This window comes from Nycticebus coucang, chromosome 5, assembly GCF_027406575.1.
Source record: "Nycticebus coucang isolate mNycCou1 chromosome 5, mNycCou1.pri, whole genome shotgun sequence".
NCBI lineage: Eukaryota > Metazoa > Chordata > Mammalia > Primates > Lorisidae > Nycticebus > Nycticebus coucang.
The window spans coordinates 55,675,876-55,691,315 of NC_069784.1; the positions used below are offsets into that span (position 1 = coordinate 55,675,876).

At 44.7% G+C, this 15,440-nt stretch overlaps 1 protein-coding gene across 1 annotated transcript in view; it reads left to right on the forward strand.

Annotated features, from left to right (window-relative positions):
- Positions 1 to 12,319, forward strand: part of SNX27 (sorting nexin 27) — a 114,445-nt gene extending 102,126 nt beyond the window's left edge. Inside the window, exons 9-12 of the mRNA XM_053591559.1 lie at positions 6,028 to 6,177; positions 6,498 to 6,626; positions 7,219 to 7,278; positions 8,133 to 12,319. Of these exons, the coding sequence (XP_053447534.1) occupies positions 6,028 to 6,177; positions 6,498 to 6,626; positions 7,219 to 7,278; positions 8,133 to 8,180 (387 nt within the window). The 3' untranslated portion in view covers positions 8,181 to 12,319. The remainder of the gene's footprint in view (positions 1 to 6,027; positions 6,178 to 6,497; positions 6,627 to 7,218; positions 7,279 to 8,132) is intronic.
- The last annotated feature ends 3,121 nt before the right edge of the window (positions 12,320 to 15,440 follow it).

Below are 15,440 nucleotides of genomic sequence, written 5' to 3' on the forward strand. Positions count from 1 at the left end.
ATGTTGAAATGGCCCGATTTTGCCACTGTTGAACTGATAGTTTCTATGTTAGGGTTTCTCAATGTAATTTACGGTGATTTCACAACAGGCAGGATGTGTGAAAGTCCTTGGTTCCTAGTCTACTGACAGGAAGAAAACTTTTGAAGCTGCTTAAAAAGCAGATTTCTAAGCCAAAAACTCTGGGAGTAGGACCTAGGGATCTTTGTTTTTAAAAAGCACACTGTGATTCTAAAACTTTAGGCGCTTCAGAATCACTGCTCTGGGGTTTTGAGAGAATGGACTCTGAGGTTCCTCTCGAGCCCTGTATTTCTAGTTTAGATCTGGTTTGACCTTTCTTAGGTTGTTGGGGAGAACAGAGTTCTTCAGAGTAGACCTTGACCCCTTCACTTGACATGTTCTGCTCTGGTAGTTCTAAGTTTCTGCATTAAAGTGATCCTCTTTCTGTATTTACTGTCTTGCTGAATACCAAATATTTATAAAATGCCCCATACTATACCTTTCCTCTTCTCTGGCCTAAATGGGCTGCCATCTATGTGTTATATGAATTCACCTGAAGATAATTCAGGGTACAGATTTAGCTATTCAAAACTTAATATGAAAGGGGATTAGACAGGATAATTTGGGGTTTAAATATACATCAATATCCTTATATAAGTGTATTTGAAAGCATAAATTCACCTCTCAGGCTCAGCGCCTGTAGGTCAGTGCTTAGGGTGCCAGTCATATACACCAGGGCTGGTGGGTCTGAACCCGGCCCGGGCCTGATAAACAATAATGACAACTACAACAAAAAAAATCGCCAGGTGTTGTGGCGGGTGCCTGTAGTCCCAGGTACTTGGGAGGCTAAGGCAAGAGAATCGCTTGAGCATAAGAGTTTGAGGTTGCTATGAGCTATAACACCACAGTACTCTACTGAGGGTGACATAGTGAGACTGTGTCTCAACGAGAAAAAATCACCTCTCCAAGTTTTGGACTTATGTAAAATTTCTAATATTTCTTAGCCTTTGTACAAACCCATTATTAATGTTGGGATTGCCCACTTAAAGCTGATAAATACTACCCAGGTATCTCTGAAAACTTTGTCTCCCAATGAGACTTTACCTCTGTCTTCTTACCAAAGACACAGGTGCCTTTAGTTTTCATTCAAGTTATTTTTTAGAATTTGTGCTATTAAGTGAAGACCTCCACTGAAGGTCTTTTGCTTTCAAGGACCACACTCTTGAATATGGAGAGATAAATCAGCCTTTTGGTTCAGAGAGTAGACAGAGAAGCATGTGTTACGTCCCTGATTCTGTTCTAGGTACTTTATATGACTTTAACAACCTTGCAGGTAATCTCCCCACTTAAGAGAAAAAACAGAATCCATGGGGTTAAGAGTCTGACCCAAGATCATATAGCTTGTGAGAAGTGGAACTAGGATTTAAAAATGGAATTTGAACCTATTTCTTTTAGGCTCCCATACATAAGTTTTCCCCTACTTCAGGGAAGAGAGGGGGCAGCAATGTCCTTCATTTCCAGGTGGCAGAAGGGAAGAGCCCAGTAGAGTGCCTGACCCCAGGTCACAGAGTTCAAATGAGCAGAGCTCCATATTTCTTGCATCTCTTTTTCTAGTCCCTGCTTTGTCTGCACTTCACTCTCAACAAGAAAGTCTGCATAATAAAACTCCTAATTAGGGAATTTGGCAGAAATATTAAATATTTATCAAAACAATAGTGGTACCTCTCAAAGAAGAGAACTCTCAACAAATGTGTTATATGTGCCTTTTTTGTCGAAGGCCGGGGATAAAACTCCTCTTCAGGCTCTGACACCCACTGGTGCTTGCAGAGATTTTAAGCCTATCTGAGCAGAGCTGCTGTGCACTGAACACGTGGAGGTTTCTGTGACCATGATAGAATGACACGGATTGAGGCCTGCAGGGCACTGTTTTTCTTTTAACGTTTTCTTGTAGAAATTTTCAAATACAGTTGGGTGGTACCTGTGGCTCAAAGGGATAGGGCACTGACCCCATATGCCAGAGGTGGTGGATTCAAAAAAAGAAATTTTCAAATACAGTCAGTCCCTGGGTTTTGAATGAGATAGGTTCTATAGGTTTGTTTTTAAGTTAGATTTGTATGTGAGTTGGAATGGGTACATTTACCTATTACTTGTAATAGCTCTGTTCATAAGTGTTAGTTATATATCAGCCGGATGTTACCTTGGGGACTTTCTGCAACAACCTCCATCCATGAGCGAGTTGTACATAGGTCAGATGTTTGTAACTTGTCCATAAAAAAGTTGAAAGAGCAGCACAGTCAGCGCTCCCTTTACCCACTCCAGCATCCTTCAAGCCTGCCATCCATGTCCTATTTACCTTATGTGCTTTTTCCCTCAGGAGTTTTTTTTTTTTTTTTTTTGTAGAGACAGAGTCTCACTTTGACACCCTTGGTAGAGAGCCACAACATCACAGCTCACAGCAACCTCCAACTCCTGGGCTTAGGCGATTCTCTTGCCTCAGCCTCCCGAGTAGCCTGGGTCTACAGGCACCCGCCACAACGCCCGGCTATTTTTTTGTTGTAGTTTGGTCGGGGCCAGGTTTGAACCTGCCATACTCGATATATGGGGCCCATGCCCTACCCGCTGAGCCACAGGCACCACCCTCCCTCAGGAGTTTTTAAAAGTAATTTCCAGCTACATCATTTCACAAAGTATTGTCTCTCTCTCTCTCTCTCTTTTTTTTTTATTAGCAAGAAAAGAAAGGAAGGTTTATTAACTATACACAACTTTGAGGGGTACCAGTTGCTTCTTGGAATTCTAAAATGTTGGGGTTTCAGGCAGCAGCCTGAGCCCTCAGTTCGTAGAACATTCTTAGTTGAAAAATGACCAGACACCCCAAAGTAGACAACTATGAAATAGTTTCTCAAGGAAAAGAAAGGTTTGGCCTACAGGGCTCGGTGAGGTACAGGCTTACCAGGCTTGACAAGGTACAGGCTTTCAGAACAAGATATGTTCACCATCGGCAGCCAGCAGCCCCCATTGTCACAACAAAGAAAAAGCCAGGAGGCCTTCACAGAGGATTCTTTTTTTTTCTCTATACATATACATGTGTTTATTTGGTTTCCACATTTTGCCTTCAAAAAATTAAAAAGGCTTAAAGTTTATTAATAACAATGTTTAAGATAAGGACTAGAAACTAAAACCTCAAGGAACGAACAAAGATAAATACATTCAGAAAAGAAATCAGATGATTGCTGCAATGAAATATTGAGCAATAATAATAATGAAAAAAGTAACATTCAGATTGTATGTCTATCATAGAATGCTTTGACTCTGAGGTTCATTATGGAGTCATCAGTTAACTTCTTATTTTTTTTCCAAAGTCTCAAAAAATAGGCTACCAATATTTATAAATAAAAATAGAAGATAATAAGGGTACATGTGAAACTTAGTAAATGTAGAATATAATTGTCTTAATACAATAACTAAGAAAATGCCAGGAAGGCTATGTTAACCAGTGTGATGAAAATGTGTCAAACTATTTATAAAACCAGTGTATGGTGCCCCATGATCACATTAATGTACACAGCTATGATTTAATATTAATAAAAAAAGATAATATAAAACAGAGGATTCTTGAAAGAGAAAATAGCTTATTGTCTAGCTAAGGATAATGGAGCCTTAAGAAAGGTTAAGTGCCTAACTATGTACCAAGTACTATGTCAAATACTTTCTATTTAATGCTCACAAATAGCATGTAATGTAGGTGCTATTATTTCTCACTTGCAGAAGAAGCAGCTAAAGCTTCTAGAATTAAGTGGTTTGCCTGAGTTTAAGTGACTGGCTGCAGGTCACACAGTTAGGAAGCAGTGTGGCCGGGATCCCGCCCAGGGTAGTCTGGGCCTCTTACTCACACATCTGTGTGCAACCTCAGAAGAGTTTTCTCCTATTCCAATCACCCAGCCCCGCCATGTTTACCACAGCACAGCAGTCAGGAATTTCTTTGTTTATAATGCCAGCAGCAGGATCAAGCATTATCCATGTTTCTTGTTGGTATTGGGAGGATAGTAAAAATGGGGCTGCGGTAGGCAGGATTGGATGAAGTCAGGAGCTGAAGACCATCCTGAGCAAGAGCAAAACCTCATCTCTACAAAAAAAAAAAACAGAAAAACTAGCTGGCGTTGAGGTGGACTCCTGTTATCCCAGCTACTTAGGAGGCTGAGGCAGGAGGATCTCTTGAGCTCAGGAGTTTGAACCTGCAGTCAGCTGTAATGATTTGCCACAGCACTCTAGCCTGGGTAATAGAGCAAGACTCTGTCTCCAAAATCAAACCAACGACAACAACAAAATAAGAGGGGAGTGTGGGGATGTGGAGTAGGATGATAGGAGGGAGAAATGAGAGATGAAAAGTGGTGTGATGGAAGTATTGCGGCACTTCTAAATTTACCTTGTCACTGTATTCTTGTTACACTTTTATAATTTTTCACCTTCAAAGGTGCTATTATTTTACCTAAGTGGAAACACAAAGTAGGGAAGGGAGTGTGTAGTGTGATTTGTCTTCACGGACAGTCCTAGTGGCAGTAGGGTGGTCTTAAACACCGTGGTGCAGTACCAGAGCTGTAAGTGGCCTGTGACCTATTTGTGCCTTTGCCTGTCTTTCTTTTCTCTGTTGGTGAGGCAGTGGGGACCACTAATATTCTAGGACACTGAGACATGAGGGTGCTGTGCTTTTGTTTTCCCTCTAATACTCTGTGCACGTCATCTGTGTGACTTAGAATTGGACGCTCAGGCTCTTTGCTTGTTTCCAGGCAAACCCTGAGAGGAAACGAGGGCACAGTCTGTGGTTCTTCATCACCCTGCCCTGCTCTATCTGCCTTTCCATGTTTCTCTTTTACTCTCTTTCCACTTATCTTCTTCCACCCTTTCTCCTCTCAACTCAAAGTAGGGAGCTGAGTCCTCTGTAGTATTTCAGAGACATCTGAATTGGTCTATGACACTGTACCTGTGAGAGTCACATGTGCCACTTGATTTTGGTCCAGGTGCTTTTTAAGGAGGCACATACATGGGAGTCAGGGGGGCTGATCTGGGGGCTAGTTGGTGATAATAGAAGGAGCAGAGGCCTAGAAATTAAACCTGGGTTCTGATCCTTGTTGGGCCACTTACTGCCTGTGCCTTTAGTCTCATCTTATTCTGAGTTCCTGTAAAATAACTAGGTCTCAAATTCTGTTTCACTTTTAATATTTTATGATTATGAGATTTGGGATAGCTTACTCTTTATCACTGAGGTTATTGTAACTTTTGATTGAAGAAGAGATAGAAATATTAATTCTCTTAATTATAATGATAAGGATAGCTTAGATTCCCATCCCTTAGGTACAAAGAAAATAGAAGATGGACTAAATAGCATTGTGAGTTTTTTTCTAGCCCTGTGAGTCCTTGTTATAGTGTTTCTTCTGCTTTTAATTTGTGTTTTTGCTTTTTTGTTTGTTTGTTTGTTTGTTTGCAACAGAGTCTCACTCTGTTGCCCTGGGTAGAATGTTGTGGCATCATACTCACAGGAACCTCAAACTCTTGGGCTCAGGTGATTCCTTTGCCTTAGCCTCCTGAGTAGCTGGGACTACAGGCACCTGCTACCACCATGCCCAACTAGTTTTTCTATTTTTAGTAGAGATGGAGTCTCTCTTTTGCTCAGGCTAGACTTGAGCTCCTGAGCTCAGGTGATCCACCCACATTGGCCTCCCAGAGTGCTAGGATTACAGCACACCTGGCCTGTGCATCTTTTAGAAAAAGAGGAGTTCTGGGTGTGAAGGTAGAAGTTGGAAGTGGGATAAAGGATTGTCTCCAAGTCAGGACTCAACATAGGGCGGGGTGAGACTAGGAGCCAGGCCTTCAGGGTGCCCGGTGAGAACGTTCTCCCTGCTCCTCCTCTCGCACCGTCCCGCCAGGCCTTCAGGGTGCCGGGTGAGAACGTTCTCCCTCCTCTGGTGCCGGCTCAGCAGCTCTTCACTGTGTTTGGTCTCACAGTGATGCTGTTTCTCCTTCCTTTTTCCCTAGTACCTCAACATGCTAAGGACTTGTGAAGGATACAATGAAATCATCTTCCCCCACTGTGCCTGTGACTCCAGGAGGAAGGGCCACGTTATCACAGCCATCAGCATCACGCACTTTAAACTGCACGCCTGCACCGAGGAGGGCCTGCTAGAGGTGAGGATCCTGCACAGGGGCTTGGGCTATGTACTGGGGACACTTTGATACTAGCTTGCTTTGTTATAATTCCTTTCTGGGGGGAAATGCAATCAAAATTGTGTTTTAATTGGGGCAGATAAATGGGCACTGAATCTATATGATCTTTACTTCTCTGGCCACTCCCTCTGACTTTTACTCTTTTGTCTGTTCACCTTTCCCTGAGGTGACAAAGACATCTCTATTCTCTTCTGTTGCCTGGTTCACAGTATGTGACCTCAGCTCCCCAACACTCTCAAACTCGGGCTATAGACCTCACTCTCTCGTTCTTGGTTGTCCAGAACCAGGTGATAGCATTTGAATGGGATGAGATGCAGCGATGGGACACAGATGAAGAAGGGATGGCCTTCTGTTTCGAATATGCACGAGGAGAGAAGAAACCCCGATGGGTTAAAATCTTCACACCATACGTGAGTGGGAGATGGGGAAGCAGACTGAGCTTAAAGCTTTCTTTAAGCTAAATGCGTAAATGGAGAGAGACGCAGATGGATCTGAACCTGTGTGAATCCTATAACCCAGGTCCGTCCTTTGGGCCCATCTTTCCTTTGGGACTGACTAGGATTGGCAGTTTCACAGCCAGCTTGACTCATGGTTACCACTAGAAGGAGCTAGAGACTAGGAGACGAGCCCTGCCTGGATTTTTTTTTTTTTTTTGTAGAGACAGAGTCTCACTTTATGGCCCTTGGTAGAGTGCCATGGCCTCACACAGCTCACAGCAACCTCCAACTCCTGGGCTTAAGCGATTCTCTTGCCTCAGCCTCCCGAGTAGCTGGGACTACAGGCGCCCGCCACAACGCCCGGCTATTTTTTGGTTGCAGTTTGGCCAGGGCCGGGTTTGAACCCGTCACCCTTGACATATGGGGCATACCGACTGAGCCACAGGCACCGCCCGTCAGGGTTTTTCTTTACCTTGAGTGAGTTTAGGAGATGGCAGGTGCTGGGGGCACCTGTGGTGCCCAGCCTTGGGGAGTTAGTCCCTGAGTGTTGCTGTTTCTTTTTCAGTTCAATTACATGCACGAGTGCTTCGAGAGAGTGTTCTGCGAGCTCAAGTGGAGAAAAGAGGTAATTGTAAACAAGTCTTAAGCAGACTTTTTCATTTTTCTGTTTGTTGAAAATGTATAGGCCTGTGGCCAAATACCTGGGACCCTCACCTTCATCTCTGTCTTTCTAGGAATATTAGTTAGAGACTGATTATCTCATGTGAGCCAGGACATTCTTCCAGCGAGGTTGGCCTCTGGATGGTGAACAGGCTGTGCAAAAAAGCCCTGCTTCTTCCCTTATCTAGAGGGTGGACGCTGCTACAGGCTCCTCCATCTCCCATGGTTCCATGGACCCTCCTCTGCCAGTTTTTAAAATCAAATCACCTTCCATGTTCCCGACCCACAAGGGCAGCTGCCCTCAGTTTAGTCGTCTGACTGGATGAGACATGACAGAGTCTTTCTAGGCTAACTGAGAATGTGTGCAGGAGGAAAGTCTTTCTGCTGCTTCATCTTGCTGTCTGTGTGTGCCGTGCTGGAGCATGTTTGGGAGATTTTGAATAATTAGCTATTTATCCTCAAACTCTTTCAAAAGATCAGGCGGTCAAGTCAGAAACATGAAAATTTAGTAGAAAGAATATTTGTTCTGGGAATTTTACCTAGTTTTCTCCTGGTTTTTCCTCTGTGCAACTCTGGGTAAAGCAACCTCCCTGGGTCTCAGTCTTCTCTCCTGTAAAACAGGGAGGCTGAGCCAGATAATTAATATGCAAAGTCCTTGCGGCTCTATAAGGCCATGATTCTAATGAGAAGTTATGTCAGGGGACAAGGCCTGGCAGAGGGAGCCATCCAGTTGTTCCTTTTTAGTTTTTGTTTGAGGAGTTGTCTCCAGATGGGAGGAGATGTGGCTTCCCAGTAACTCTTTTCTTTTCTTCATTTCAGAACATTTTCCAGATGGCGAGGTCACAGCAGAGAGATGTGGCCACCTAGCTTTCCCTGTCCCCTTCCCTTCTCTTCACCCTCATCCCTTTACCCCTTTCATCTCCCATGTCAGACAGAGTAATTATTAACACGAAAAAAGAGAAAAAAAAAAGTCATTATATTCAAAAGCCCTAAACTAAATCTTATTAATAGCCCCTCTGCATTTCACATCTCTGGAATTCAGCTGGGCAAGAATAAAATGGTCAGCCCCAGAAGTCAGCTGAGTTGAGACAGGAAAGAAACGAGCCCACCGACTTGCCAAAGGTGTCTTTTGTCCTTTCACTAGGCCTCATACAACAGACTCTTTCTCCTTGTACTATATTTTTAAAACTGGAACTATGAACTTCATCCATTTGCATTGTTCAGACATATATATGTATGTATGTAAAAAATTATATATACACAAATTAGCTGCACGTATTATATACATATATATATTTCTTTTTAAATTTCATAATGATGGCAGTACCTTTTTTAGCTTGTGTTTTTACACACCTTTCACTAGAATTCATGACTTCTCTCTCTTGCTCTCTTTATTTTGAAACAAACTTTAAAAAGAAAAAAAAAACGTTTTATAGGGAAAATACCTCTCCTCATGAAGGACTCAAAAAGTTTACAACCTGCTTGGGTTCCCCCTCCCCCCCTTTTTGTACTGAGTACAGATTCCAGCTCTTGGGTTCCCACAGAGTCTGAGGAGCAAGAAGTATAGTTTCTTTATCATCTGAGAGGATGCTGGGGAGGAGAAAGAGCTGTGTGGGTTTTTTTTGTTTTGTTTTTTTGAGACAGAACTTCAAGCTGTCGCCCTGGGTAGAGTGCTATGGCATCACAGCTCACAGCAACCTCCAACTCCTGGGCTCAAGCGATTCTCCTGCCTCTGCCTCCCAAGTAACTAGTACTACAGGCGCCTGCCACAACACCCAGCTATTTTTGTTCTTTTGGTTGCAGCCGTCATTGTTGCTTGGCAGGCCTGGGCTGGATTTGAACCCGCCAGCTCAGGTGTATGTGGCTGGCACCTTAGCCGCTTGAGCCACAGGCACCAAGCCGAGCTGTGGGTTTCTTAAGGGTAGCCCGGCTGCGGTTCTGCAGGAAGACCCTAAAGACTTGGTGTGGTCTCTTGATTCCAGGAAATTTTTCTGATCCACCTCTGTCCCCCTCATGGCTTTCCTACCACATTCAGCATCTCCGTCCTGCTTCCCAAGGGCCCTTGTGTGCTTTCCCTCACCTGACCCTGGTGGGGTTGAGGGAGGGCTCAGGAGGCTGATGCTGCAGGAACTTGAAACACTTAATGGTAGTGATTCACACTTCCTGCTTTTTCTGCAGCAGGGATAAACCTAGGGACCAGAGTTAAAACTGCTCCCTTAGGCAACAAAGGTTGCACTTACGTAAGGGAGAGGGAGAGAGCAGTGTCCTGTGTACCCAGGGTTTGCTGCTCTGCTCTGACTGATGACCACCTGCAACCATTACATTCTCTGTGGCGTCCTCACACAGCCGCCTGGGGAGGACTCTGATGATGTTTTCAGGGCCTCGGGGAAACCGGGAGTGTATTAGCAATCTGCCAGCTGAGGACCCAGGAAGGCATAGCAGGAATGTGATTGATTTAGGTCAATCTCCAACTTTCTTTTCTTTTTTTGCAGTTTTTTTTGGGCCGGGGCCTGGTTTGAACCCACCACCTTCGGTATATGGGGCCCGTGCCCTATTCCTTTGAGCCACGGGCCCCACCCAATCTCCAACTTTTAATGAAAAGGAGACTGAAGGAAAACCTTTTTGTCCCTCCAAGAGCTCCTCCCTTGACCTTGTAGTCAGACCCTGTGAGATCTAAGCGCTGAGACGTGCCAGGAGCAGAGGCAGGGCTGGTTGGGCAGGGGTGTGTTCTCAGCCCCGGCTCTGTGGAGAATGTATGAAGAGCACCACGTCAGGCTCTGCGCAGCTGAGACACATGTGGGAGCCTTTTCTTTTTCCCTTCTCTACCTGCTAAACACAAACCTTGTAGGGTAACATCTTTGCTCTGCCTGACTGGGAGGCAGCCATGACAGGCAGCAGTCAGCCCCACTGAGTATGGGGTGGTTTGAAGTTTTGTTTTTGTAACTTGTTTTTGCAGATCATTGTGAAGCCGCTCTTCTTTCTCTCTGGCTCTGTTATCCTGGCAGCCACTTGCCCTGGGAGGTGTGGAGTCAAGCGAGATAGCCTCCCTCCCCGTCCCTACCCAGGTAGTGTTGCAGAGTGTACGGTGTGAGCATGATGAGTTCAGAGCCAGAGAGTGGTGCCACATTTGAGGCTTTGACACAGGAATTAGCTCCTTTATTGGGGGGGGGGGGGGAGGTGATAAATGAATTTAATAATGAGCCCAAGGACCCTGAGAAGAAGTGTTGATTTCCCACTCTAAGATGCTAAAGAAGATTTTGGAACCAGCTTTGTTCAAACTGTAAAAATAGCAATTTGCCCTTCTCCCTCATAATGGGAGAGGAATGAGCAAATGTGGGAATTCCTGAGACAACCCCAAGGTCGACCTTCGGGTACAAGACACGGGGATGTGGAGCAGGTGGACTTGGAGTGGGTGGATGGTGCTGGGGCCTTTTCCTGCCATATGGCGTTCACTTGGCGCTTGGAGGTCAGGTGAGGGGCCCCATAGGGCCTGTATTTGGGCCCTTCTTGGCCGTCCCACCAACAAAGCACCCAGCTGCAGCAGGAGACAGGGAGGAGGGTGACCCTGAAGGACAGTGCCTTCTCCTCTGCCACCTACAGCGGGCCTGCAGCTATGGAGGCGGAAGTCACTGTGGCTGTGGAGGCCCATAGGATCAAACCTTTCTTTGCATGAAGCAGTGTTTGGTGTGACCCCACCCCCACCCCCTTCCTGTGTACTTCGTCTCTCTAATCCTTTTTACTCCTTAGTCCTGATGTCTGCCCAGGGAGGCTTTTAAAACCAGTCTTCTTTTGCATTTTGTCTCTGGAAAAGGGGGTTTGCCCCTGCCATCACCTTCACCCCAGCAGAGCCAGTAGAACTATCCTGATCTCCCACATTCGGTTTCTATCCTCTGAGGCAAAAGCTCTGAGGTTTTTATGGATCAGGAGAAAATACAGGTTGAGAGACCTGCCCCTGCAGCAAGTTCCCTGCAGCCACACTCTGGGCTCTCTGCTTTGTGTGTACTTTTATTCTACTCTTCACTGTTCTGCCCCCATCATCCCGGGTCTCAGCACAGGCACAGACGTGTCTGTGCTCAGGGCAGCTCCTCGGCCTAGACGGAGCTCTCAGGGAGGACAAAGACAACTTTTCTAGCCTGGCCCATTTAGTTTCATCTAGTTACCCAGGCCAGTAGCTTTCAGTTATCTCCTCTTATGGCTCCAAAACCAATACTTGGGAGCTGCAAAACTGGGCACTGACAGGAGGCAACACCTCTCTCTCATCTCAGAATTTGCCACTGTATAGTCTGGGCTCACAGGAGGCAGCGTCCCTAAAGGGGATTGTGTCCCCGTTGGCCTGGAGGGACTGTTGTGTCCTCTCTTCTCTCCGTCATGCTGCCTGGCTGGCTGGATTGAGCAGAAGCAACTGTGCTGTCTCTTCACCAGCTTCATTGTGTTACATTAGCTTCCTTTTGGAGGGAGGGGATACGGTCCAATACTCAGATAGGGAAGGAGAGTAGAGGCGGTGGGTGTGCTTCTTAGCTGCCCATCTTCCAAGCCTGCCTCTTGTCTTCCTCTTCCCCTAACCCTGAGCACGTCGGGCCAGGCCTTGCTCATACCAGGGCAGCATTTGCTCGCTCCTCAGCAATCATGGAGGGTGTGTGGAGAGCTTAGGGCTCCAGGAAGGCACAGAATCAAAGCGGGGAGTGATACATGTATGGGGTGGGGGCTAAACTTGGATACGTTTTATATTGTGTCCTTCTTGTAAGCCGGTGAGCTGGGCTTCAGTTTTTCCCAGGCCATGCACACATTTAATTTATTTGAGAGAAACTCTAATTGTATTTTCACTGCAGTATCTTGTATTTTTTATTTGTGATTAAGAAATGTGAAGAGAAAATACACAGACACATAATGGCTGACAGCGTTTCCTTCATTACTTGTTCCAGAGCTAACCACTCTAAAATTGTTTGGTAATGTCACTTAGTGTAATTAATTGTAACATATTATTTTAAATAAATTGATTTATTGATGAAACACTTCTTTGGTTTCTTAGACTACAAATCCTTTGAGTGGTGTGGGAAGAAGTGAGGAGGGACCTCTGAGATTTCAGTTAGAATGAGCAGTCTGAAATGAGGGGGACATCTAACCAGCTTTCCCCAGTCATTAACGTGGCAATTTTTTGAGGGCATGTGATAAGGAAGGGTGGGAAAAGAAGCCAGGCTGCTGTTCCCAGTGGCTCCTTTGAAAATTCCATCTTCTCCCTCCCATTATCCCAGAATCAATAGCGCTTACCTCTCCTGCCTGCACAGATCCTGTTAGATTCACAGGACTTCTCTCCCAGCCTTATGCAGACACAGCCTGGCAGAGCCCTGGGGACAGATCTTTGTGAAATCCCCTCCTCACCCTCAGCAATGTGAACACACTTTTTCATTTTCATTTTTTTTTAGAAACAGAGTCTTATTGTATTGCCCTCGGTAGAGTGCCATGGCGTCACAGCTCACAGCCAACTTGCAACTCTTGGGCTTAGGCGATTCTCTTGCCTCAGCCTTCCGAGCAGCTGGGACCACCCGGCTATTTTTTTGTTGCAATTTAGCCGGGGCCAGGTTCGAACCCACCACCCTCAGTATACGGGGCCGGCGCCCTACTCACTAAGCCATAGGTGCTGCCCCATTTTTTCATTTTCAAGTAACTCAGGATACTTTTCTCTTTTGGGATATGAACTAAAAGGACATATTACCCCTAGGGAGTTCCCAGCACAATACGAGGCACTCTGGGAAGTTGTATTTCCTCCTCCACCTACACCTCCAAGCATCAGGGTAGTTCTATGAAGCTTTTGCAAGTACTAAGGCCTAATGGCCTCATCTGAACGGTACTTGTTTCTGTGCAGTAGTTTGTGGGCTAAATCTGCTTTGAAAAGCTCATCATTTGTAGTGGGTGAGACATTTTTATTATTTTTATAAACCTTCTTTTTGTATTATTTTTGTAACCCTTCACCCCTTGCTTTTCTTCCTTAATTGGTGATCATTCAGAAGAGCAAGGACCATTTTAACACTTTGGTTGATTTAGGGAGAGACATTAATATTTAGAGTGTTTTCCTATCCAATTACCACCGTGTACTTGGAATCTGGTAAGCATTACTATGTTAATGGTTAAAGTTATCTTTAATAAGAATCTTTTTACAGAAGTAAAAAGTGGAATTCTAGAATTATAATTACAGAGATTGAAGTCAATCAACATTTATTAGATATCTACTGTAAGGGAGGGTCATTGTATCAGATAACTATAATAGATATAAAAGCAAAGAAAGAAACATCTCTCACTGAGGAATGAAACATTTACAAGTAACATACAGCAGTGGAAGGTTTAATTGTCATATAAGGACCAAAAAAGGAGGGAGAAAGACTTGTGGATGAGATCAGTTGAAATCTTCATGAAGAAAAAATAGTGTTTAAGGTACACTGGTCAGCATGAGCAGGACTTCAACAAGAAGGCCATTCGTAAACGTTTACTGAGCCATTCATGAGCCAGACACTGTAGTGATTGGCAGTGAGAAGACATGAGAAGAAAAAGGACGCAACTTGTCCTGAGCACAGTGAACAGCCCTCGTTGGGCATCTGCAGGAAGTGGAAAGTAAGGCCAAGAAGAGCCTTAAGTGCCAGGCTGAGGTGCTCTGCCTAAAAAAAGCAGCAGCAACAGCAGAGAAATTTTGTTGTTTTTTATTACCTGCAGTTTAGAAATATTAAAGTTTCAGAATATAGAAGAATCAATTAGGAAACTGCTACGATTATTCAGTTAAGAAGTGAAGGCAATGATAATCTAAAAGAAGGGGGGATAGGTTGGGTGTGGTGGCTCATCCTATAATCCCAGCACTCTGGGAGGCTGACATGGGTGGATCGCCTGAGCTCATGGGTTTGAGACCAGCCTGAGCAAGAGTGAGACCCCCAGCTCTAAAAATAGCTGGGTATTGTGGCAGACACCTGTAGTCCCAGCTACTCGGGAGGCTGAGACAAGAGAATCTCTTAAACCCAAGAGTTTGAGGTTGCTGTGAGCTGTGACACTACGGCACTCTACCCAGGGCAACAAAGTGAGGCTGTCTCCAAAAAAAAAAAAAAAAAACAAAAGGAGAGGGGAATGGTTATGAGAAGATATGGAAGTAAAATCTTTCATGATTTAATAACATGAAAGGAGTAAAAGACTCCAGAGGTTTCATGTCTGTGTGATGTGTTCTATATATCTTATAGAAATATATAAGAAGACTTTCGGAGAGAAAATGTTTTAGCTTTGGACCTATTATGCCTTATATGTGGGTAGGAAATCCAGTAAAATATTAGCAGCCATTTATTATTCTCTCTCTTTTTTTTTTTTTTTCCATTTATTATTCTCTAAGAAGCTTCCAATACTCTGGGCACTGTTTAGGGTGATGGGGATATGGCATTGGAAGAGGCAGAGTAGATATTCAATGAGTATCAGTGAACTAACTTTTAAAAGATAATGGGCTTCTCTAGAGAACAGCAGGAGAAATGTGGAGACAGGAGGAGGACACCGCAGGCCTCGAGCTTGCTGTGACGTGGGAAAGGTGGACAGCAGTGGAGAGGGAGGAGTTGGTAGGTCAGCCACACATTAGGGTGCACCCGGTAGGGCTTTGCAGGGGGGTAGGAGACTTGAGAGGTGTAGTCACAGTTTTGGCTTGAGTGGGCACTAATGATGAAGACTGAGGGTGGAAAGGCAATACCTGATTTTTCTATTTTTAGTAGAGATGGGGTCCTGTTCTTGCTCAAGCTGGTGTTGAACTCCTGAGCTCAAGCAATCCACCCGCCTTGGCCTCCCAGAGTGCTGAGATCCCAGGCATTAGCCACCTCGTCCAGCCCAACTGGGACTTGTTTTCATTGAGTGAGAGGATGCAATGTATTGTTTTGAACCCCGTCTGTGGGGATGAGAGAAAGCTGATAAATAAAATAAATAAAATAAAATAAATAGATGGACCAGAGGATATGGATCTCATAAGAACCAGGAGTTTGGTTATAAGTGGTTATAAGTAGTAACAAATGCTAGAAATCAAGGCTGTGAAAGACTGAAATTTTAGCAGAATAATTAAAAGACAAAGGAAACCCTGAATGTCAGAGGGGCTTTCAAGCCAGCAGGGTCCAACTC